General features: G+C 41.2%; 1 protein-coding gene across 9 annotated transcripts in view; it reads right to left on the reverse strand.

Annotated features, from left to right (window-relative positions):
• Positions 1-27,099, reverse strand: part of ROBO1 (roundabout guidance receptor 1) — a 1,232,929-nt gene that overhangs the window by 493,521 nt on the left and 712,309 nt on the right. The window contains exon 1 of one of the 9 annotated variants that reach the window (XM_061627953.1): positions 18,848-20,011. The exons of the other annotated variants lie outside the window; for them this stretch is intronic. Coding sequence (XP_061483937.1) covers positions 18,848-18,902 — 55 coding nt within the window. The 5' untranslated portion in view covers positions 18,903-20,011. Of the gene's footprint in view, positions 1-18,847; positions 20,012-27,099 lie in introns of those variants that run through there. 9 annotated transcript variants of the gene reach the window in all.

Genomic DNA, 27,099 nt, shown 5'->3' on the forward strand with positions numbered 1-27,099 from the left:
AGGGTCAAGTTCATACAAGAGGTGGTGGCCCTTGAGACACCCGCGCCTCAGAAACAATCAGCACTCAGATACAAACAGGCAGCTCTAAGAACAGGCAAAATATAATCACCTCTATAGAAGCCATTCAACACCCAATCACTTTATTCTAAGTCTCTTTAAGTTCCCAAATATTCCTCATAGTAGCCCAGTATTATAACTATTTTGTTAACTCTCAGGGCACAAACTAAAATCTCTAACACCACTTAACACAAATTAGATATCTAGCCAATATCTTATGGTCTTTAGATGCAAATGCTGAATGTTAACACTTCAAAGTCAAAATCAAAAAAGTGGTATGCCATGCGATTATAATCTGATGGAATTCAAGGGAAGTTGGAATATCATCTATGAAGTGTGAACAGCTGAATTTTCACACTTCACAGATGATCTTCCAACTTCCCCTGAATTCCATCAGATTATAATCACGTGTTATATAGCTTTTTTGTTTCAAATTGGACAACCAATACCAGATTAATTCTGACTACAGTTTAGACTTTCCCTTTTCTCCCAGCTACAGAATAGTTTTTGCTTAGCTATTGGCTTTCAGCTCTCAGTGGGACCTTCCTGACTACACACACAAGTCTCAGGATAACAGCCACTGTGGGGAAAAAACAAAGAGCAGGAAATTAAACCCTCAACAGAAGCTTTGGCTGTGCTGACTGACCTTTGATGTTAAAATACAATTAGTCTCTAATATTTTTTATAAGTCTATGTTTCCTCTAAGTTAATTACTCCATTACAATTCCTAGCATTAAGGCTGCCTTGTCCAACCTGGTGTCCTCCAAGTATTTTGGACCAGAATTCCGATAACCCCTGATCATTAGCTATGCTGACCGGGGGCTGATGGGACTTGTAGTCTGGAGGGCATCTGGAGGGCACCATGTTGTGGAAGGCTGCTCTAAGGAATGGCCACTCAAAGAGCATTAATTAGTGATGGCAACAGCTATAAGAGAGGAATTTAATAACCATGTACTTGAAATAGAAATTGGGATGACTGCTTTTAAACCATTTATCCTCCTTAAAAGTAAAATATTCTTCAATACACATGGTTACCGAGTTGGCAAATACCTATCCTTACATAAAGGATATAAATACTGCAAGAAATACTGCAACCAATTCTGTGCACTGCTCTTAATACATTGCAGGTCAGTGAATTGTACATGTAAGCATTCAGCTCCTTTGTAGCTGAAAGTGTTGAAGAATAAAAGGCCTTCTGTCCACACCTGGCTTGGGGAACGTGTAATTAAGGCACCAAAGCTACTGAAATCATATATTTACACACACCATTTTAATTCAGTAGGCTGCAACATGTTAAAAGTGGCAGTAAAAACATTGGAGCACAATTATTTACTTGCATGTTCCATCACCCTTTTCTTTATCTGTTCTCAAAGGGTAAATCATACCTGATGGAAGGTCTTCTAGTGCCACACACACATACATTTAGCCAACCCCAAATACATGGCTTCTGTTTGGGAAGAAATCACGTAGACAATTAAAAGGTACTTTCCTATCACTCAGTAAGAGGCCCAGGCACTAGTTATAGCATGAAGACAAAGATAACCTCTTTATGCACTGTTTGTGAAATTTCCCTTTTGGTACACCAAAATTGCTATATATCGTCACAAACAAAACACCTCATATTCCAAACTTTACAAAGCCTGTTAAAATCCACTTTTTAGGTATTTTATGTTAGATGATATGTTTGGTTTAATTACTGTGCAATAGAGAAGTATAGGCAATGAATGAGACATTGTTTTATTTCAAATCCCATCAATTGCATTTTACTGGATCTAGTCACTTTAGTTTTTTCCACCAAATAAACTTGACTAATAATTGTTGCACGTGAGCCATAAGGTAGTCAAATTGCAGTTCTTTGTTAGCAAGCACATACACATATACAACACCCACTGCTACTGAGATTGGATATCTAACAAGGGTCAAGCAAGGTTTCTGTATCTTCGCTATTGAAATTGTTTAGTGGAATGTGGTTGTTTAAGCATCAAAGGCACCCACTGCACAGTCTATGTGGCATCAGTACTTTCTAGTGAATGCTCCTTCCCCTCAATGCCTGCATCATTTGAACTTTTTTTTAATTCTTTGAAGATCTGGACTCTGTTACTATATAGTCCATCCAGTCTTGTTTACAATGAATTCATCTGGCAGCAATCACTTTTCTCTCTACTGCATTACCTCTACACTTTCTGGAGCTAGTTTTGTGTTATATTTCGCCACTGGACACTTCTCAGTCCACCTTTCTCTCTCAGACTGCTATTAAAGTTTACCAAATATCATGCAAGAATTGACAAAATGTCATTAACAATCTTGCAAGAGGTGCAAGCGTACCCCTGATCACCACTGAGTGTATGCTTAGTTCCTTTCTAGATATAAAGGGTACACCCATAACAGCCTGGCTTCTCTTCCACAAGATATTCTATATATCACATCTATAACCAATAAAGGCTGGCTACAGTGCAAAAGAAGAAATGCTGTCTGTTAGTCCTTTGCCTGTTTGTGTTGACAAGGTCTTAAAGTCATTACTTGCAAACTCTGGATGGGCTTGAAAGCAATATTACAGCTTACAGATATTAGACCAATCATTGTTAGCTACATGGTTCATCTTTACTGCCAAAACAGAATTGAGATGCATTAATTCCTCCTAATTTGACATTTTTATGGTCCTTCAGTAACCCAGCAGTCATCAGGCTAAAGTTGGTTTAAACCATCCAGTATTAACAGTTGGCAGCTTGTCTAGACATCTGGCAAGGGACTGCCAGTTTAAGAGGCTAGCACTTGCAAGATGGCAAAATGAGAGTGTGTACACATTAGATACTTGCCACAAGGGAAAGTGTCTGGGCAAGTGTGAATATTCCTCTGTTCCCTTGATACCAGACACTAGAGTGCACTTTGCACCTGGCAAATATGGAATTAAATTTATAATGAATGGCACCTTACATTTAGGCTACTCTGCATGGAGCAGCTGCTGTCCTTGCCTAGCAGCTTACAAAATTAGAGTGAAAAGAGGGAGGAAGACATATCAGCCAGTCAGTAGGGGAATACTGTCTTCTTCACCTCTGTTCTTCATGCACACACTCACACGCTATTATCAATATAAAAAGCACCTAGTATTTTTTTAAAGTTATAGATTAGATGATGTATTCAACTAAGTGCTACTCACAGTAGACCCACTGAAATTAATAAACTGAAGTTAGTCATGTCTATTAACATTAATGGGTCTACCAACAGGATTACCAGCAAATACCAGCCTAGGTAATCATTTTCACTCTGTAGTAGTAGTAGTACAATATGATATACTGAAATATATTTTTTCGTAAGTTTCATTTATAAAACTAAGCATACAGTTTTGTACAGGGATTAACAAGAATGCCTCCAAAATCTAACACACAGAAAATATTATTCTACCCTTTGCAGAATATAATCTAGAAGTTACTCAGTAAAACTGCACAGAAGATATAACTTCCTTGAATTTGTTAACAGGAAGCCTATAAATCCCAATATTAAATAAAGTAGTCAGAAAATGTGAGACCACTGATATCCCTACCTTGCAGATATCTTTTCTATCAAAGTTTCAGCACGGAGGTATTCAATGGTAACTCTACTCAGAGCAGACCCATTGAAGTTAATAGACATGGCTAACTTATGTTCATTAATTTATATAGGTCTACTCTGGATAGAATTTAGTGGAATACAGCCCAGTCACTGCTTGCAAATTTCTTTAAAGGCAATACCTCTAGTTAAAAAGAGAGAAAGACCCCAATGGATGACTGAAGAAACTCTCAAAATGGTTAAAAAGAGAAGGAAAGCAAAAGCAAAAGAAAATAGAAACACAGTCATAACCCTAAATGAAACAATAGAGCGACTAGTAGGTAGGGACAAGGAGAATTATTACAATAGTTACTGTATAGAAGACAACAAAAAGGATAGAACAAGATCCCTGTTCCAAAAGATTAGAGAAATGAAACGGAAATTTAAACTAAGAGTAGGGATGTTGAATAATCAACAGGGGAACACACTGACTGACCAAGATGAAATAAAAGGAAGATGGAAGCAATACACTGCAGAACTCTATAAAAGTGATGCAAGGATGACAGATTTGTTCACGGAGGAACTGTATGATGAAGAACCAGAAATTTTAGAATGTGAGGTGAAAGCTGCTCTTAAAATACTTGGAAGAAACAAATCACCAGGAATAGATAGCATACCGATAGAGTTGCTACAAGCTACTGAGCCTGAATCTGTCCATATTGTGAGAAAAATCTGTCAAGAAATATGGAAAACTAAACAATGGCCCACAGACTGGAAGCGTTCCACATACATCCCAATTCCAAAGAAAGGGGATCCCAGGAAATGCAGTAATTATCCAACTATTGCCTTAATATCCCATGCAAGTAAAGTAATGCCCAAGATTCTACAACAAAGACTCTTACCATATATGGAGTGAGAAATGCCAGACGTCCAAGCTGGATTTAGAAAGGGAAGAGGCACCAGAGATCACATCGCAAACATCCGTTGGACAATGGAACGGAGCAAGGAATTTCAGAAGAAAATCACCCTGTGCTTTATAGATTACAGCAAAGTCTTTGACTGTGTAGATCATGAAAAACTATGGAATGCTTTAAAAGAAAGGGGGGTGCCACGGCATCTGATTGTTCTGATGTGCAACCTATACTCTGGACAAGAGGCTACTGTAAGGACAGAATATGGAGAAACTGACTGGTTCCCAATCGGAAAGGGTGTGAGACAGTGGTGTATTTTATGACCCTATTCACAGAACATTTCATACAGATAGCAGGATTGGACCAAGAAGAAGGAGGTGTGAAAATTGGAGGGAGAAATATCAATAATATCAATGATTTGAAACAAACGGAGATGAAAGTTAAAGAGGAAAGCACAAAAGCAGGACTACAGCTGAACGTCAAAAAGACTAAAGTGATGACAACAGAAGATTTATGTAACTTTACAGTTGACAATGAGGACACTGAACTTGTCAAGGATTTTCAATACCTTGGCACAGTCATTAACCAAAATGGAGACAATAGTCAAGAAATCAGAAGAAGGCTAGGACTGGGGAGGGCAACTGTGAGATAACTAGAAAAGGTCCTCAAACGTAAAGATGTATCACTGAACACTAAAGTCAGGATCATTCAGACCATGGTATTTCCAATCTCTATGTATGGATGTGAAAGTTGGACAGTGAAAAAAGTGGACAGAGAAAAATCAACTCATTTGAAATGTGGTGTTGGAGGAGAGCTTTGCGGATACCAAGGACTGTGAAAAAGACAAATAATTGGGTGTTAGAACAAATTAAACCAGAACTGTCACTAGAAGCTAAAATGATGAAACAGAAGTTATCCTACTTTGGACACATCATGAGAAGACATGATTCACTAGAAAAGACAATAATGCTGGAAAAACCAAAAGGGAGAAGAAAAAGAGGAAGGCCAAACAAGAGATATATTGATTCCATAATGGAAGCCACAGACCTAAACTTACAAGATCTGAACAGGGTGGTTCACAATAGATGCTCTTGGAGGTCGCTGATTCATAGGGTTGCCATAAGTCACAGTCGACTTGGAGGCACATAACAAATTGTCTTTTTGCATTCTTCCCTGATCATGTCTCTGACTTCAGTCCATAGTTCTTCTGGTTCTCTGTCAACTAAGTTTAAACCCTCATATATGTTCTTTATTTGATCTTTATATGCATCTGGGATGTTATTTAAATTGTATTTTGGCATTATGATTGCTTTGTTGTTCTTCTTTAGCTTTACTCAGATTTTCAATATGACCAGTTCATGATCTGTACTGCAGTCTGCTCCTGGTCTTGATTTTGCAGAAAGTATAGAATCATAGAGTTGGAAGGGGCCTTGTAGGCCATCGAGTCCAACCCCCTGCTCACAGCAGGAAATCCAAAGCTAGAGCATCTCCCGCAGATAGCTGTCCAGCCTTTGCTTGAAGACATCCAGCGAAGGGGATCCCACCACCTCCCTAGGCAGTCGGTTCCATTGCCGAACTGCCCTTACTGTCAAGGAGTTCCTTCTAATGTCCAATCTGAATCTACGCTCCTGCAACTTAAAACCATTAGACCTAGTCCTACCCTCTGGGGCAGCAGAGAACAAATCTGTGCCCTCCTCTATGTGACAGCCCTTCAGGTACTTAAAGAGTGCAATCATGTCACCCCCAGCCTTCTCTTCACCAGACTGAACATGCCAAGTTCCTTCAACCTTTCCTCATAAGACTTGTTCTCCATACCAGCTATCATCCTCGTCGCCCTCTTCTGAACCCGCTCTAACTTGTCTGTATCTTTCTTAAAATGAGGCATCCAGAACTGAACGCAGTATTCCAGATGAGGCCTGACCAATGCAGAATATAGTGGGACTATTACTTCCCTCGACCTGGAAACTATAGCTCTGTTTATGCAGCCCAAAACCGCGTTTGCCTTTTTTGCCGCAGCATCACACTGCTGGGTCATGTTCAACTTGCGATCCACTACAATTCCAAGGTCCTTCTCACACGCACTACTGCTAAGCCGGGTATTTCCCATCCTGTACCTGTGCATTTTGTTTTTGTGGCCTAAATGCAGAATCCTGCATTTGTCTTTATTGAATTTCATTTTATTAATTTCAGCTCAATCTTCTAGTCTATCCAGGTCCCTTTGGATTTTATTCCTGTCTTCCATTGTGTTAGCTATCCCTCCCAGTTTCGTATCATCCGCAAACTTCATAAGGCTTCCCTACACCCCATCATCTAAGTCATTGATAAAAATGTTGAAGAGTATCGGCCCCAGGACAGAACCCTGTGGCACTCTACTCGAAACCTCCTTCCAGTCCGAAGCAGAGCCACTGACGACCACTCTTTGAGTATGGTTTTCCAACCAGTTGTGAATCCACCTGACAGTATTTCCATCTAGTCCGCATCTGACCAGTTTGCTAATCAAAAGGTCGTGGGGGACTTTGTCAAACGCTTTGCTGAAATCTAGATAGATGACATCTACAGCATTTCCACCATCTACTAAGCTAGTGACCCGATCAAAAAAAAGAGATGAAATTAGTTTGACAGGATTTTTTCTTGACAAACCCATGCTGGCTCCTACTAATCACAGCATTGTCATCTAGATAGTTGCCAATGGACTCTTTTATTATCTGTTCTAATATCTTTCCCGGTATTGAAGTCAGACTGACCAGCCAGTAATTCCCCAGATCTTCTTTTTTACCCTTTTTAAAGAGCGGGACGATGTTTGCCCGCCTCCAATCCTCTGGCACCTCTCCCGTTCTCCAGGATTTCTCAAAGATGATGGCAAGACGTTCTGAAAGTACATCAGCAAGTTCCTTCAATACTCTGGGATGCAGTTCATCAGGCCCTGGAGATTTGAACGCATTTAGGTTAACTAGGCATTTCCTGACTATCTCCTTATCAATCTTGAACTGCAATCCCGACCCCTTACTGAGATTGCTACCGATGCAAGGTTGCACACTGTTCCCTTTTTGGGAGAAAACGGAGGCAAAATAGGCGTTGAGCAGTTCTGCCTTTTCCTTGTTATCTGTCAACATTTTGCCATCCTCATTGAGCAGCAGTCCCACCATTTCCTTGGTCTTTCTCTTGCTTCGAACATATCTGAAAAAACCTTTTTTGTTGTTCCTCGCTTCCCTCGCCAGCCTCAGCTCATTCTGGGTTTTAGCTTTCCTTACGCTATTCCTGTATGCCCGAGCCGCTTGTCGGTACTCTTCCTTGGTGATGCGTCCTTCCTTCCATTCTTTATACATGCTCCTTTTTATTTTTAATAACTTTTCCATCTTCTGTTGCCAATTATATAATCAATTTGATTCCTATATTGACCATCTGGTGATGTCCAAGTGTACAGTCATCTTTTCGGTTGCTCAAAAAATATGTTTGCAAGAAACAAATCATTGGCTTCTCAGAATTCAATTAGTCTTTCTCCTGCTTCATTTCTGTCTCCTAAGCCCCATTTTCCCACAATTCCTGGTTCTTCTCTGTTCCCTACTTTTGCATTCCAATCCCCCATGACTATCAGCATATCTTGTTTTAGTGCGTAATCAATTTCCTCCTGCGTAAAACCTCTCCAGTTCTTCTTCTTCTGTGTTTACCATTGGAGCATAGACTTGGATGATGGTTATGTTAATCAGTTTCCCATTTAATCTCATTGATATCACTCGCTCAGACGTTATGTTATAGCTCCTGATTGCTTTTGCTACATCACTTCTCACTATTAAAGCAGCCCTATTTCTTCTTAATTTCTCATTTCCTGCATAAGATATTTTGTAGTTGCCCGACTGAAAATGTCCCATTCCCATCCATTTTAATTCACTCACACCAAGTATTGTAATGTTGATGCATTCTATTTCTTGCTTGACAATTTCTAACTTTCCCTGGTTTATGCTTCTCACATTCCATGTTCTTATTGTGTATGTTGTACAACTCCAGACTCTCCTTTCACATCTGTGCACTTCAGCTTCTGGGCTTCCTTTCAGCTTTGACCCAGCTGCGTCATTAGTCACAGCGCTACTCATACTTGTCCTTTGTTCTTCCCCAGTAGTTCAGTGAGTGCCTTCTGACCTGGGGGTCTTATCTTCCAGCACTATCTCGTGTTGCATTCTGGATACTCTATTCATAGGGTTTTCGTGGTAAGAGGTGTTCACAGGTGGTTTACCATTGCCTTCCTCTGAGTTTGGGTGCATCTTCGTCTGGTGTCTCAGCTTTTACCATTCCGCCATGGGTGCCCATGCTAGGAGTCTAGACTCTTGGTCTAGACTCCTGACGACATTGCTCTCAGCTTCTTCAACACTCTCAAACCCCCTCACCATGTTAAGCTGTGCATCCTAAAGGGGGTTCTGTCCTCTTATTTATATTGAAATCGCCAGGAATTTTCTGCTAACAGACCCAAGCTCTTTATTTGCTTGTGGGAAAGGAAAATATTCTTGGTGGAGACCTTATTTTATTTGCAACTCTTGCATTAGCCCAGATTTCAGACTTTAGCTTTTCACTGAAAGCTTGGGGGGGTGTTTATGATAATAACTAAAAGATGCAGTATCTGCAATTTTAATTATTGTGCCCAGGGCGGCAAACAAAACACTAAAAACACTCTAAAACAGACTTTAAAATATATTAAAATGAAATATGTTTAAAAACATCACTTTAAAAAAGCTTTAAAAAAATATTAAAAAGCAATTCCAACACAAACTGGGATAAGGTCTCTATTTAAAAGGCTCATTGAAAGTAAGGTCTTCAGTAGGCGTTGAAAAACTAACAGAGATGATGCCTGTCTAATACTTCAGGGGAGGGAATTCCAAAGGGTAGGTGCCACAACACTAAAGGTTTGCTTCCTATATTGTGCAGAATGGACCTCCTCAGGTGGTATCTGCAGGAGGCCCTCATCTGCAGTGATTGACTGGGTATATAAGGGGTAAGACAATCTTTCAGGTATTTGTTAAATGCTCTTATGGATGCTTTAATACAAAGAACTTTGGCCATGTTTTGACACACTTTAATAACAACAACTCAAACATAGGGGGACAAGGAGAGGAGGCAGGAGGAAGAGGTTGAAAATATATTTGAACTAAGTAGAGTTACACCTGTTCCGGAACAAAAAATAGAGCCCACAGAACTGTATGCATTATTTAAAATAATCTAGGACTTAAGGAGCACCAGTGCTTTGTGCTTTTCCCCACTCCGCACTGTGCCATGTGAGAGAAGAAACAAGCTGTGTTAGTTTGTTTCAGGAACAACAACAAAGTTTCATGTCACTTAAAACTAAAGCTCCAACTCTAACCCCACTTATGTGGGAGTAGGCCCCACTGAATTAAATAGGACTTTCTTCAGAGTAGACATGGTTAGGATTGGCCTATTTATTTTATTCTTATTTATTTTCTTACATTTACATTTCTTACATTTATTTTCTTACATTTAGAGTTCAAGAAGCCCACGGTGGTGCCCAGGTGGTCTCCTATCCAGGCACTGAGCAGACCCAGACCTGCTTAGCTTCGGCAAGGTGGTGGCCTCATGTGCCTTAAGACCATATCATGGGGCCTCTAACACATTTATCAAGCCATAAGCTCTCCGACTACATCAACAGGTACATGAAGTGTTATCCTGAGTTGCAGGTATGTACGTGGGCCTGGAGGCAGCTGTGATTTTGCACACACACACACTTATTAGGCCATCTGCCTACAGATACCCATTAGTGGCTTAGAAGAAAGGCGGTGGGTGGGCGGAGAGAACCAAGCTCTGCAAGGCTTCCTTTATTCTTTGCCTGAAGAGTCCTACTTGCCACATGGATACATACATTTGGTTGTCTGTTTTATGTATATGTACACAAAATGACACCTTTTAAAACACTTAACATTAAGATTGAAATTTGTTAATACTTCATTTTTCAGCCACTTGTTTTTAATCTCACTTTTCCAGTATTATAGGAAATTCTGATCAGCTTTACATGGCTAATTTCCTTGCAAGTTAAGAGCGCTGGAGACAGCCTGTTTTTGTAATTGCTTTTTACAAATATACAGAACAAGCAGGCAGTACTAGCACTACCACAGCATCAGTCCCCTAAAAAGTAGTAACAGCAATCGTACGACTTTCCAAGACTGTTTCTTGCCATGATTGTAATTTTTGTTTCCTACCTTCATAATTTAAATTACTATTGCTATTGTTGTTTTGGTCAACTTTTTGTCTTATGTTTTATCATTAAGCGGCCCAGGAAGATTTCCCCCCCCCTGCCAGTCCTAATAGGCAGCTGGGCTGGGTTTTTGGGGGGTTTTTAATCTTCTTTGGGTTGTTCTGTTCACAGGCAAAATTTGTGTGTTTTGGCTTATTCACAAGTATGTATAGCAAGTCTGTTCCCTCTCTTTTCTTATAGCTATGGCAGAAGGGCAGTGTACACATGGAAAAGGAAGGGAAAATTTGGAAAGTCCATTTCCGTTGAGATAGGGATAGCAGAACCCTAATAAAGCTGAAGTTGTTCTTGAAGCTGATGCCTAAAGGTTGTGAAGGAAGGATACGCTCTTCATAGCTGTAAGCAGCAGTTATGAGTAACCATACCTGCCTGAAACTACAAGACAAATGTGTTATCACTCAGGTATACTTAATGGTGCCAGGCAGGGCCAACTTATCCATCAGGCACAGTAGGCACAGTGCCTAGGGCCCACAATACTTTTAGAGGCCCACAAAAATGTTTTAATTTCTTTTAAAATCAGAAGGAAAAAAATGAACTGTTCAGATCGAAGAAAATGTTTTAATTTTTTCTCACATCAGAAAAAAAAGAAATTTTTAGGGCCCACAAAAATCTATTAAATTTTTCCTAAAACAGAAAAAAATAAAATGTTGAAGTATTTCAAGTTATATCAAAAATAATTTTTAATATTGATATTATTATGGTGGGAGGGGCCCATGAAGGCAAAAGTGCCTAAGGCCCATAAAAGTCATAATGTGGCCTTGGTGTCAGGGGACATAGCACAGTTATACATGCTGATCCACTTGAACATCTTGTAGGAAGGGATTAGAACTATGGTCTTCCCACCAGTTTTAGTGGATGCATGTAGGCCATGTCCCTTCGATAAAGTTAAGTCTTGTTTAATCCATTTTTGGTGCATGTGTCTTACTTACTTCCCTCAGCAACTGCTTCTTGTTGAATTAGGAGGAAGAACCTTGGAGGGTCACGCTACCTTTGTAGCTCTCTAATCACATAAAGGCATTCTTTTCAAATTATTTTTACCTACAGCAAACAGTGTCCAACGTTACTTTTTCCTATTTTTTTTTAAATTCCCCTGCTTCTTCTTCTTATTGAAACTTGGGCAGAGAAAGGGGAGGAGAGATTCAAAGACACCTACTACTATATAATAAAATATGCAAAATACTCAGAAATTGCAGACTTCCCAAAGCTAGATCCAAGTTGTATGTTTTACACTGACATTAGATTATTTGCATGTAAAGATGCAGAGAAGAGTGGGAATCAATGTAGCACTAGGCAAAGGAATATATTAGAGTTAAAACAAATTAGTAACCATTTTATATTATCATCATTTATTTATACTGGATTCAGACTCTTGTTTCTCCATAATAATCACTAGATTATGTGTCTTATAATCCTTGTAATGCTCCATTTAAAGCATCAGAATAAGTCATTATAATTACATTATGGACTATCTGGCACTAGTTTAAGCACAGTCCTGATTTGCAAGTGTGACAGCCATCTGCAGAGGAAGAGTGCAGAAGGTATCCAATCCCTCTAGGATGTGAGCCAGCAAAGACCATCCATTTTACAGAAACAATCTGTGGTCAAATATTACTAGTTATACAGCCTAAGGGCCATATCACATAAGACTGTTTTCCCCCACTATCTGACACAACCACATCTTAGTAGGAAAAGAACATGTACACCATAATGCACAAAAGTGCACATCTATTTTTGCTGCATATACACAGTGAAAACCTGCCACTGATTTGACTGTCTGCTGCATTCTTGCACAGCAGAAGAGACAAATGTTATTATCATTCTTGAGTAGGCATGTACAGTTTTTCCACGCATACATAATAGCCAACTAGGATTTTTTTTGCGGTGGAGAGGACAGACTCATACAACTTGTTTATTTCTTGAGATCTAAAAATATATATTTGACTAATTTGCTAGCAAGGCCAGTTTGAAATTTATAGGGTATGTGGATGACACAAGTTTCACAATGCACTAACAAAAGTTGAAATAGATGACACATAGCAAACACCTATTAGACAGGCATGAATTCCTAAAGTTACTCCAACGATACCATGTTTTATACCACACTACCACAGAGATTGAGCTGTGCATGCTCATAGAGCTCCTTTCTAAATATTATATTGAAAATAAAATAAAAAATATAGTAAGAATCATGTAAGCAACTTATAGCAAGCTTCTAGTTACAGAAGAAAAAATGCAATGTTCATTTTACTAACAGACCATAAGAACACAGACCCAGAGAGGGCATTGGCAGCATCTTTTGATCTCTACATGTACCAAATTTTTGGATATGAGTAAGTAATTCCTAGCCACTTGAAAAGCCTTCTTTGAAGAAGGAACTGAATGTAGTAAAATATTTTTCTTATTGTAGAACAATCTTTACCAGTATGACACATGGGGATAATCACGTTTTGGAGATTTTTACCGAACAACTGGATTTTATATGTATATTTCTACTTCCATTCATAGACTACACAGAGTGTCTAAGAACCTTTGTAAGTTTACTTGGATCAAGAGTAACCACCACTGTAGTTTTGGTGTTTCAACCTCCAACAAAGATGAGAATCAAACTTCCATCCAAATATAAAATGAAAAGAGAATATAATCAGCATCAGTTTTTATTACTGCTGAAGCACCCTGTTAAAACAAGTAACTAAAGTGTCTTACAGCACAAAATCCTATGCATGTTTACTCAGAAGTAAGTTGACTGGGCAGAGGATTGTAGTTCTTAGTGTTTTGTTTTTCATATAGACCCATAAAGCACACTGATGTTGAAGTCAATAGCATTTACTTCTGAATAAACATACAGGATCAGATTGTGTTTCAATTCTATCTTATAGAAAGATTTGTGCAAACTACCAAGTAAACTTTTGGAAACCGTTAACAAAATGTTTACGAATTATAAATGTATTCCTTTAATGCAAAATAGTACTCGTCAAGTTTTTTCCTTATCTCTCTCCTTGCCCTCCCCAATGTCTCTGCTTTCCTTGCTATTTCCCTTTCTATCTTCTATTAAAAAAACAAATAAAATAAAAATTATGTTTATGTTTATGCCCCGGTGTAACATCTTAGATTCCCTTGTGACATAGTTTCGTGTCTGACCCACTAGCTGAATAATTGAAAATACAGAAAAAAAGTATTCCACTGATTATATTATTTAGCATGCAGGACAAATTAAATTATATCTCAAATAAACTTGTGTAGACCATATTGCTTCAATTAATCTGCAAGTAAGTTGATTTCCAAAACAGAATAGAAGGATCAACTTTGCACTCTACTGATCAGAGCTGCCAATGCAGAGCTATGCATTGGTCTCTGGAACATATTAATCCTTTAGAACAAAAAAGGGGGTTCACTGATTATACTCCCGTTTGTGTTGTTGCTTTTTTTTAAAAAAAAGAATAGGCAGTAATCTTGTTGTGTACTATGCAGAGATGGATACCATACATAATGAGGCAAAAAGGTAACTGGCATGTTATTTTAAAATGGAAATGGAAAGTTAAGTGTTTATGGCCACAATACTACATACACTTACTTAGGAGTAAGTCCCACTAAACTCAGTGAAAGTTATATAAGCACATTATATAAGGAAATCTTACAACAGCCCTGTGAATTTAAGCCAGTATTATTCTCATAATACAAAGGCTGAGACAATTTGTGGCTGGGGTGAGAACTGAACCATATTATTTGCTGGCTCAAAGCTCACACTTTTAGGTTCTGCACTAGGTCTCTATGTAATTAGCAACTCATAACACTTTGAAATTGAGCCATGAAGACCAAAATCCCATACCAATAATAGACTTAACTATTCCTAGTTAAAGTCCTAACAACACAAAAGTGGCACTATTTGGAAATATTTTATGAGAAAGCAGATTTCCCTAATAAAGGTTTGTTTTTTTCCTGGATCAGAAGTTCAACAAAAGCACAAGAGCTCATAAAAAGTTGTTTAGAAAATAGAAAGAATTAACATCAGCAACAGGACTAATTACAGATAATTATGTCACGTTACACAAATTTTAATTGCCACAGTATAAACAAGTCATGGTCTTTTGTATGAGAACTTACAGACCCTTGCTGACTGAAATACAATACTTAGAACAATTTGTTAATTGTAGTATCTTGAGATAATGACAAAAGTAAATGATATTAGCTTGTCTGTATTTTCATGTCTATCTTCCTTCATAATGTTTCAATCAGTTAACTTTTGTAATAACTTGTCTTATATCTCCAAAATTTGAAATTACTCAGCTTGGTCCTATGCAACATTATAAAACAGCAATGGTGCACATGGGGAAGAGGATGTACACTGCAAGATATTGCCCATGAAAATCCATGTACAGTAGTTATCAAAGGCAATTCATAACCAAGACACTCAACTTCTGCCAGGCACTTACAGATCTTTCTTTTAAAATCTTATGTGCATTTCTCCACCAGAAGTATGACCAAATACTTCTTGGAATAAAAATTGCACCACAATTGGCCCAATGATTTTTCACTTTGATGTTCATGATGCAATTCATAATAAATAGAAGCTGGAAGTAAAGTACAGAAAAAAATCAACAAAAATCTCAGCCTGTTTCTCAATATGAACAGTTATCCTGAACTACAAATGAAGGAAAGAGGACAAATGCAAACTTAAGTTTGCAGAATATGAGGAAAATTCACTTCACCAATGAACAGTAATTAACATAACAGAGTATTGTGCATTTTAAAGTAAATCAAGAAGAACAAACCAAACACAGCAAATACTTCCATGGTACCTTAATGATTCACAAACTTGCTGTGAAGGAACATTAAAAGCTGGAAAGGATTTATGATATAAAGTCTGCAACTAACTTATACCATATTCGCATGACACTACTTAGGTCCAGAATAAAATGTCCCAAATGTAATAAAGCCAGCTCGAACAGTGTCTACTGTCTGCAAATCCCATTATCTCTTCAATGATTTCTCCTTCCTCTATCACACTTGACACTTCACTTTACACATGATAATAAATTTTAACATAGGAAAGTGAATAAAAATAATCTCAAAGGAACTATTTTTACTATAAACTGAAGAAGGGACAAGTGGGTTAGTAAAAGAGACAAGAGAGCGACTGTGATTGGCATCCAACTCTGTAGTTAAAGTGCACTCCATGAAAAATAGAAACTCCTTGAGCTAGTGACATTACTCAAGAACTGAAGAACAAACAGATACAAGACTTCAGGTTTAACCCATTCACCCGTCCTACTCCCACAGAGCAGCAATCAGCTGCCCTACTGCAAAGTAACCTCTGTCTCATGGGTTGTTTCCCATTCAGCACATGGGAAGAAGCTCATTTTCCTCTTCAGACTGTTCTCATGTCACCTCTGATCAAGGGAATAGGTCATCCGGAGTTTTGGAGTGCGTTGCCATCAGTATGCTGATGACACGCAACTCTATTACTCCTTTTCATCTGCTTCAGGTGAGGCTGTTGATGTGCTGAACCGTTGCCTAACCGCGATAATGGACTGGATGGGAGCTAATAAACTGAAACTCAATCCAGACAAGACTGAGACGCTTTTGGTGAGTGCCTTTCCCGCTCAGATGGAGGATGTTTATCCTGTTCTGGATGGGGTTACACTCCCCCTGAAAGAACAGGCTTGTAGTTTGGGGGTTCTTTTCGACCCTTCCTTGTCACTCGAGGCTCAGGTAGCCTCGGTGGCTCGGAATGCGTTTTACCATCTTCGTTTGGTAGCCCAACTACGCCCCTATCTTGGCGGTGAAGACCTCGCCTCAGTTGTTCATGCTCTAGTGACCTCTAGATTGGACTACTGTAATGCACTCTACATGGGGCTGCCCTTGAAGACGGTTCGGAAGCTGCAGCTAGTGCAAAACGCAGCAGCCAGACTACTGACGAGGACCAAGCGGTCCTCACATATTACACCTGTTCTGGCCCATTTGCACTGGTTGCCGATTTGTTTCCGGGCCAGATTCAAGGTGCTGGTATTGACCTATAAAGCCTTACACGGTGTGGGCCCACAATATCTGATGGAATGCCTCTCCCGCTATGAACCTACCCGTACACTTCGTTCGACATCTAAGGCCCTCCTCCGAGTACCGTCTCACCGAGAGGCTCAGAGGGTAATGACAAGATCTAGGGCCTTTTCGGTGGTGGCCCCCGAATTGTGGAACAGTCTCCCTGAGGAGGTACGCCTGGCGCCTACGCTGCTATCCTTTCGGCGCCAGGCTAAAACCTTCCTATTCTCCCAGGCATTTTAATATATTTCTATGTATTTTACTGTTTTAATGTTTTAGCTATGCTAATATCATTTAGTGTTATTATGAATTTGTATTTTTATCTGTGATTTTGTTCATTTATTGTATTATTGTATGTTGTACACCGCCCAGGGAGCCATTGGCTATGGGCGGTTTATAAATGAAATTAAATAAATAAAATAAATAAATTTCATGGGATTGTAACAATTTCTTGGGGTCAGACTGGTATTTAACATATGTGCCAGGCTTCACCATAAAACCTACCGTTATTTTATGGGAAATTGTGAGCAGTTAACAGAGATACAAAATGTTTAGCTTCACTGTAGTTAGTAGTCACATCCTCAGCCACTTTATATTCTTTCAAAGTAATCATAGTTCAATTTTAAAATCTACTTTTTATATTGTTTTAAAGTTGCCTGTTGATGGCGGATTTGAGCACAAGCTCTGACTTGCTAAAGGAAGTCAAGGAAAGAGAGAACCCTTTTGGATAGATGAAGCGGGGATTAAAAGTTGCTTTAAACCAAGAATTTATCCATCTAATTCTGCAAGCTTATGTATGCATACTGAACTTCATAGGCTTGCTTACTTCCAAGTAAATATACATAATAAAGTAGTATAGCTTATATATAAGCTGAAATTCAGGAGAGAAGGAAACTTAAGTAACTCCAGAAATAATAAATCTGTTTTGACCCTAAACATCCCTTAGTTGGAATTCCCATTTCAGATGAGTGTCCCTACAAACAAATCTATGTAGCAGTGAACTATTCACTTACTTGAAAATAAAGATCAATGATTGGTGATCATTTGAATTTATTACCATATAAATATTCTGAGGACTGGAACAATAAACCTTCACAGAGCTTTAAAAAGTGATGCTTCACATCAGTAAATCAATCAACAACACATATGGAGTAAACCATGCCTCTAGCTTCTTGCTAATACCTGTGACCTCTCCCCCCCATCCCCACCCCTGTCCCCACCTGAAACTGTAGGACGAAGTTATTTCCTGCAGCTTATTTATGATGTATTTTAATTACAGTCTTCGGATACATCCAACAAGAATCAATAGCCTCCTTGATGCCAACTAGGGTGGTTGATGCTAGCAGTGAGAACATGGGGAGATAGCAGCTTATGCTACAGGATCTACCTTAGCCAACTCTACTCATGTTCAGGGTGATTCATAAAATACTAGACAATATGCCCCAGTGAACACAGTGGGGCTTGATTTTGAGTAAACATGCATTTGATAGATAAGTAACACTACAGCCCTTGGGACTTGCAGTGTCAAGCAGGTATGGTTAGGCCCAGGCCTGTTAAGCTCTCAGCTGACTTGCTCCATATAGTTTTTAGAAGTAGACTGGCCAGTTCAGAGGTGCCAGAGGACCTGTCCCTGCTTTAATTTCTCAAAGCTATGGGTGTAAACCAGAGCATGCACACACCATCCTTAACTTCAAGGCTAGATGCCTAAAAGAAACTCATTTCCACCAACACCCTGAAAATCATTTGAACAGGCAGAAAGAACTGAGGAGAATGACCGGGAAATAAATAAATTACAGCGAGTTGTACAGGGAACCAAGATTAGAGAAAATTGCTGAGCATCTTTTGTGGCTCACTGCTGGCTAGAATCCAATTAAAGTGACGGACTTTTGTGAATGGCCCATTGTTTTCAATGGAAGAGTTAAGCACATGTTTAATTCTATCCTAGTTAAATCAACAGCAATCGGAAGATTTTCATACTGCATTAATCCTGCCCCGAATTCGAAAAAGAAAGCGAGCCATCCGTCCGCTCTAAAATAAGATCAATAAATCAGAGAGCAGCTATTACCTGAACAGAGACATATTAATCCAAAGAGATAAAAGTGAACAAACTCCGCGATCATTGTCTCCAGGTGGAGCCTGTCGAAACTCTCATGCCAAAAGGGAGGGCTGGTGAAATAGGGGGAGGGGGAGGACTTTTTCCGAAAAACCTCCAACGCTTCCCAATTTGTAAATCCACAAGCAGCTTAATAAAAGTGGCGGCGTCCTAAATCCTCCAGAAGTTGAACCGGGAGAGGCGTCCGAGCTCTTCGCAAAGAGTCTCTATTGTCACAAGAACCAGGGAAAGCACAGCAGCTACAGCAACCCAAAGCTTCGCTTTCCTCCTGCCCCGGGTTATCCCAAAGGGGGCTCCCTGGCCGCGCCGCGGGACCATCCGAGAGCAAGTGAGAAACAAAAGCTCCCCGCCTGCCCGCTTTTGCTTGGCTTTCCTCAAGAAAGGAAAGGAAAAGAAAGAACCACGCCGGTCACAAAAAGAGCCCTTCTGGGAAGTGCAAGAAGTGCTACCGCTTCTTACGAGGCACTCAGGCAGCGGGTGGCGGAGACGGGCCGGCGGCTACGGCTGCTCTTGGCGAGGACTTGTTTGCAGTGCCGCTGGGCGAGCGAACGGCAGAGGGAAGCGGCTGTGCAAGAGCAACAGAGGGAAGAGGACGACGAGGAGCAGCAGCAGCAGCAGCCCTGGGTCCCATCACTTGAGGCAAAGAGCCGAGACCGCCAGGCAAAATAGCTTCACGGCAGCAGGAGTCGAGCAGCTCCTCACACCAGCCAGCATCTTCTGTCTCGCTGCCCTACAAAGCAAAGAATCCTCCTCGGCCAGGTCCTTCCCTTTCCAAAACCGGGGATAGGCACAAAAGCGAGGGGACGGTATGCGATTCTGTTCAAAACTTCTAAGGGCCGCCGCCGCCGCTTCCCCCTCCCCTAGCCAGCCCCTGGCGGAGAAAAAGTGTACTTCCTCTCCGCCGCACTGAGGGGGCTGGAAACCTTCCTCCCTTTGAGGTTTTGAGCAGCCCCTGAAGTTTCTGGCGTCACGTTGAGGCAGGCGAGAGAGCGCGCTCTGCTTTTTCGCCTTGGTGCTGCAGGTCGGATGCCGCCTCAGGACACCTTAAAGGAGCCGCAGCTCTCCAACTGCTCAGAAAAATACAAAACACCTATATCGATAGATGTAGGGTTTCTTCCCTTTTAATTTTTTTTAAATCACTTGTAACTTCATTGTGATGGCGAAAAATTAGAAGCTACTCTGTGTCATTGGGTAACAAAAGGCGATGGCTTGGGATACCAGAGAGCACGGAACAAACCATTTAAAAAAAAATCATCACTTCCCCGGTATTGTAAATGGAACTTTCCAACGTAGTACTTCAAAAAATCTTCCTGGGTAACAGTTGTAACCCTTTCACTGCTGCACAGCTGTAATCAGGCTGCACTAGCACGTCAGTATTGATTATCAGAAACTGGGCAAACGAAAAGACAAAGAGGGGACGGAAGCAGACTGCATGTATAGATTTTGTTAGCTTGAAAGTTTATATAGTCACAGTAGGCACAGCCTTTCTAAATAATCCAAGAAAAAAAGCACAACTTACATTTTTCACTGGTGAAGCCTAACATTTTCCTATTTATTTTCCAACACTGAAGCCCTATACGTATCTGCTCAGAAGTAATTTCAGTGAGGCTTACTCCCAGGTAAATGGGAACAGAATTGTAGTCTGAGAATGATTTATCATCTAAGCATAGAGGCCAGCCATCATTTCTGTGCCACGAAAAACAATCTGAGATAAAATACTTAGAATTCAATTACTGTACCACTTCAGGCTGTTGAAACATGTCACACACATTGTTTTAGTAATCCTTACAGCCATTTATAAAATGGGCCAGAATTATATTCAGCACATTGCAGATGAGGAGCTGAGAGAAATTACCTAAGGACTATTGTTACATTGCCCCTAAGAGAACAATAATAAACATATTTTTTTATGAATTAGGGTTGCCAGGTTCAGGGCCTGAGACTATCCTGTATATTTAGGAGAAGAGAAAGTCAGCCAAGTGCAGGTGTTTTTGCCACACTGTAATGGGAAAAACCACAAGGTGGAATACTCCCTTCCCCCTGCACAACTTTTAAAGATACAGAAGACCTCTGTACTAGATGTTTAAAAGGTTTTTTCAAACTTATTTGACTTATTATCCTGTTACATAGCCAGACAGATAATTGTATATGTTAGAGCCAGTGTAGCATAGTGGTTAAGGTGATGGACTATGACCTGAGAGATGAGGGTTCGAATCCCCACACAGCCATGAAGCTCACTGGGTGACCTTGGGCCAGTCACTGCCTCTCAGCCTCATGAAAACCCTATTCAAAGGGTCGCCATAAGTCAGAATTGACTTGAAGGCAGTACATTTACATTTCAGTCATATACATAAAACGTCGTAGAATCTTAGTCCTGTTCATTATGAATTAAGACCCAAGTACAATAAGACTTACTCTCAGAAAAGTGTGTATAAGACTGCACCTGTACACATTTTAATCATTCATTATTGTAACCGTGCTTTTAACTATCTCCAGAATTTAAGTTCTACCAGGGCCTGTCCTTCCATTAAGCAGAGTAGGCCACCACACTACTTGTCCTATATCCCTAAACTAGCTTGCTTCCCTCACTTGTGGTGTAGGATGCTGTTCTATCACCAACGTTGAAATAAAATTCAGCTGCTAGTGCCAACATCCTCTGTACACAGGAAGGTGTATGTGTATCTGCTATAATGTCCTTTCCCTGAGGCAGCAAAATGTCTCAGGCCAGTTCAATAATAGTGGAACTAGAACTAAAACCCGCCTGGAAGTTTTTTCTAACCCTGATGCATTATTGTGGTTACCCAGTATTGGGGGGGGGGGAAATACTCTGCACAAGCACAGAAGAATTTTGTTAGTTTTTCTTATTCAAACGTCTAAGGCCTATATATATATAAAATCCTGTATAGAAGAGTTGCCCTTCACCAAAGAACAACCTAGATGGGGCTTTCATTCTGATTTCTAGAAGCATTCTGGTTTCTTGTCCAGAATAGCTAATAAATTGAACCCACAGGATGGGTTCACAATGAATTCCACAATGCCCAAGTCAGATTTGGGCTCATCTTTCTCAAACAGTAGCTCACCACCATGTTGCACAGCTACCTGGCTTTGAAACTGAGGAGTTTTCAAAGGATGTGATATGACATGAGGGGGTGCAGTTTAAAGGGTGGTGGGAGGGGGTGAGTATTTTCATTGGGAATGCAATAGGGAGAAGTCCCGTGCATAATAAAAATGAATGTTAATTGCTTACATATAATGTAATTAACATCACATATAGTATGAGCCCCTAGTCCCAGATTTCAAAAACAAAAATGCCTTCATATTCAACAGTCGTTATTTGCTGCATGCAACAAATGGTTCCTTTTGTTGTTGTTGATATAATTCTATTTTCTCAAATAAACATCTTTAAAGTAAATGATTCATTGATATAAAATGTGGGATGGTCTTTGCAGGTTTTAATGTCCTGCTGAATTTCTACTTGTGGGCATGTTTACGGTGGAGTTGCATATTTTGGTATGATTTGTCCTGAGTGTCATCCATGTCAGCACACCCTTATTCCTTGTGTATTCCTCCTGACCTGATTCTGTTTATCCTCAAATCCACGCATATAAAGTCAGAGCACCCTAGCGAGGGAGCCTGCTCCACGAGCTAGAGGGAGCCCCAGCTGACGAAGCGTCAAGGCCCCAGCTGACGAAGCGTCAAGGCCCCAGCTGACGAAGCGTCAAGGCCCCAGCTGACGAAGCGTCAAGGCCCCAGCTGACGAAGCGTCAAGGCCCCAGCTGACGAAGCGTCAAGGCCCCAGCTGACGAAGCGTCAAGGCGAGTTAAGCAGCAGAGCGAAAAGAGGGTAAGTAGCTCCCATTTATTCCATTATTTAATTGAAGGAAAACAGCTCAGAGCAATAAGTAATAAGGGCAGCCCAAGGTCACCCTGAGCTAGGAGCCAAATCCTGAAAGAACCTATATCTTAGGAGACAGATCCTAGGAGAAGGAAGCCCATAGAAAGCTAGTTTTCAACACCACCCTAGCATAGGGTTGCCATATTCCAGTTCCACAAATCCGGGCAGGTTAATTTGCATATTATTTGCATATTATGCAAATATTTGCATATTAATATTTAGATTGTCCAGTTGTTTGGTTTTTGTGCCTAGGAATTACCACCAAAAACTGGGGAAAGATGTGAGAAATCTTTTTTTAAAAAGCAACATTTTCAGCCTTAAATGCCTAGACTCTAGTTTCCAACACTATGGAGTATTTATTGATTGACAGCCCTTTTGCTGTTAAAAACAGAGCTCAGCACAGCTTACAAATATAATAAAAACAATAAAAATACACAATCAATATAAAAACATAATAAAAACACAAAATAGCAACAAACATAAAGTAAGTCAGGGCAGCAGCACGGTTAACCATTACATATACAATATATTTCAGAGATGTGGTGGGTGGAGAAAAACAAGCCAAAATGTTAGGAAAAGGAGTCTTTCACACCACATGCTCAGTTCTAAATACTGTTGCAGCAAGTTTTACAAGTTCCTCCAGTATTCCACTGGTGCAGGCACTCAGACATTCAAAGTATCTGTATGTTTCTTAGGTTTTATAAAAGCAGAGATTTGCTTAACTCAAAATTTCTCAACCACATCTACACAGGTTCCACCTCCATACTCAAAATGAAACTGGGCCTGGAAGTGTGCAACAACCCCACACATACCTTGCTAATTAGATTACCAATGCCAGGATGTCTGTCTTATCGACTACTCTCCTGCTCCCCCACACACACCGGGCATCATGAAAGACCCAGTCCTGGGCTCAGAAACAAAATAAATATCTGGTCCTCTTCAAAGTATTGATAAGCCTCTTGTTTTAATTGAAATAATAATTATAAATTCTTGTTCTTATCACTAATGGGAGTTAATTATCTTGCATATGCTGCTGTTGCTTCTATGGCTGTAACGGAGTGAGGTTAAAGATAAGTGAAATGCAAATAGGAAAAAAAACACAGAAGGCAGTAACACTTTCCTAAATGTAATACCATACCAACCACAACAAGATTCCTATGAGTAAGGCAAAAAACTAAGCATCTCACAACCAGTCAGGATTCCTAACCAAAAACCAAAAATATGATAAATGAAGAAATATGTATATAAGCATGACTATCAAATATATTTATTATTTACACAAACTGTAAAGATATTTATAGTGCAATCCTAAGTTTATTTATTCAGAAGCAAGTCCCAGCGTATTCAGTGGGGCTTGCTCAAACAGGGACAGAACTGCAGCCTCAAGTGATGAGCAACTTCATTCACACAACCCAAAATTCTGAATCATGCCACTTTACACTGTTTTGCAACTGTTTATACTTGTTTTATGGTTATTGGATTTTAAATGGCTTTATTTCTTTTTGTGAGCTGCCTTGGTTTCCAACCCTACCTCACAGGGGTGTTGGAAAGACTCCATACACGCACACGCACACACTGCAGATGTATAAATACATACAGCCCATATAATAGTTTATTGTCAAACCAGTTGGTCATTGCAGAAAAATCAGTATTAGTTTAAAAAAAATCAGTATTACTTTCCTACAGAATAAAAACTGTAATACCTAAGTAAGCCCTGCCTACTTGCTTTAAAATAGGACTGGAGACAGAAAGAGTTAGAACACAAACATAATTCTTTTTTACATTCACTCCAAAGTCCTATTGATTTTCAGCACATTCATAACCATGTCTACTCAAAGTAAGTCCTATTGAATTAAATGGGATTTACTTTGGGCATATGGGATTAGCATTGCTTTTACAAAAAGCAGGTATTGGGAAGGTTTTCAAAACACTGTCCAAGCTCTGACTCCTGCACACAAGAGGAAAAAAAACTGAAATGTATATACTTACCCAATTTATGAGATTTTCAGATAAACGGGGGTGGGTGGGTGAAACCACCATTTTGTTTTCTAGACACTAGGTCAATGAAACTGAAACACAATCCCTGATTGGCTGCAATGCTGAACGGGCGGGGTTAAAGCTACAAAGTGCTATAGTACAGTACTGTTTAAAGAAAGATTTAACAGTCGAGGGGGGTGGCTGACGTTTTTATGTATATCTCGAGAACAGGACCACCTAGAAACTTAATTTTTTAAAAAAATTAAAGCTGAGAATCAGGGCCACGTAAGGGGCTAGCCAGGCACCAGGTGGCATGCATAGAATCTGGGTAAAACCCAGCTATCCGGGCAATATGGCAACCCTACCCTAGCAGGAAAGCTTCAGGGGACACTGTAAACAAGGCTAAATTCCAGTCGGAGAGAAGGGGAAAAAGGAAACTCTACCGATACATACCAGGGAGAGAGTCAGCTCAGTCCTTGCTAAAAAGGGAAGCTTTAGCCTTCCTGAAACACAACCACAAGCTCTGTTTCCCTAGGTTAAAGAAAGGTCAGGCTGTTCTAGGTGGGAAAACAACAAACAAAAAAGACTTGCCTGGAAGTCGCAGCCCCTTGCTTAGATTAAAAGCAGCCAAAAGCTTAAACAGCCCCACCCCTCGCTCAGGAAGGAAGCCTGCCTTCCTGCCTTCAAAGGAAGGAAGCCTGAGATAATCCTAAAGAGTTAAGCCCCAGCTGATAGTTGAGCCATCAGCCTCAAGTAACACATCATTGGCTGGCAGAAGTAGCTGGGAGGAACCAGCCACACATATAAAGTCAGAGCACCCTAGCGAGGGAGCCTGCTCCACGAGCTAGAGGGAGCCCCAGCTGACCAAGCGTCAAGGCCCCAGCTGACCAAGCGTCAAGGCCCCAGCTGACCAAGCGTCAAGGCCCCAGCTGACCAAGCGTCAAGGCCCCAGCTGACCAAGCGTCAAGGCCCCAGCTGACCAAGCGTCAAGGCCCCAGCTGACCAAGCGTCAAGGCCCCAGCTGACCAAGCGTCAAGGCCCCAGCTGACCAAGCGTCAAGGCCCCAGCTGACCAAGCGTCAAGGCCCCAGCTGACCAAGCGTCAAGGCCCCAGCTGACCAAGCGTCAAGGCCCCAGCTGACCAAGCGTCAAGGCCCCAGCTGACCAAGCGTCAAGGCCCCAGCTGACCAAGCGTCAAGGCCCCAGCTGACCAAGCGTCAAGGCCCCAGCTGACCAAGCGTCAAGGCCCCAGCTGACCAAGCGTCAAGGCCCCAGCTGACCAAGCGTCAAGGCCCCAGCTGACCAAGCGTCAAGGCCCCAGCTGACCAAGCGTCAAGGCCCCAGCTGACCAAGCGTCAAGGCCCCAGCTGACCAAGCGTCAAGGCCCCAGCTGACCAAGCGTCAAGGCCCCAGCTGACCAAGCGTCAAGGCCCCAGCTGACCAAGCGTCAAGGCCCCAGCTGACCAAGCGTCAAGGCCCCAGCTGACCAAGCGTCAAGGCCCCAGCTGACCAAGCGTCAAGGCCCCAGCTGACCAAGCGTCAAGGCCCCAGCTGACCAAGCGTCAAGGCCCCAGCTGACCAAGCGTCAAGGCCCCAGCTGACCAAGCGTCAAGGCCCCAGCTGACCAAGCGTCAAGGCCCCAGCTGACCAAGCGTCAAGGCCCCAGCTGACCAAGCGTCAAGGCCCCAGCTGACCAAGCGTCAAGGCCCCAGCTGACCAAGCGTCAAGGCCCCAGCTGACCAAGCGTCAAGGCCCCAGCTGACCAAGCGTCAAGGCCCCAGCTGACCAAGCGTCAAGGCCCCAGCTGACCAAGCGTCAAGGCCCCAGCTGACCAAGCGTCAAGCCGAGTTAAGCAGTAGAGTGAGTTCGGCAGCAGGGCGAGGAGGCCAGGGCCCCCCATTCTGCCTGTCCGTTCCGTAACCTCAACTAAACCGCAGTCTCCAACCCATTGACGTAATAAACCTTAAACAAAACTATGCAGGTAAGAAGCCAGCAGGGGTGTCGGGGCTTTCCAGTGTTTTGCACCGCCTGCAGCATGTACGACTATCTGCCTGTTGGACAAAAGTTGTGGGTGTGCTCTCGGTGCAATGAGCTCCTGGCTCTCTGGGAATGACTTCATTTCCTTGAGGCCAAGGTGGCAGACCTGGAAAAGCTGAGAGAGGCAGAGAGGTGTGTGGAGGAGGCCTTCAGAGATGTTATAGCAGCTCTCCTGCTATCATGGAGAACGATGGTCTCGGGGAAGGAGAGCATCCAGCTGAGAAAGAGGGAAACGATCCCTTAGAAGGGACCCATTCCTTGGGGGATGAGCAGCTATCCTCTCGTGCCGAGGATATA

This window comes from Rhineura floridana, chromosome 5 (assembly GCF_030035675.1).
Source record: "Rhineura floridana isolate rRhiFlo1 chromosome 5, rRhiFlo1.hap2, whole genome shotgun sequence".
In the NCBI taxonomy this organism is placed as follows: domain Eukaryota; kingdom Metazoa; phylum Chordata; class Lepidosauria; order Squamata; family Rhineuridae; genus Rhineura; species Rhineura floridana.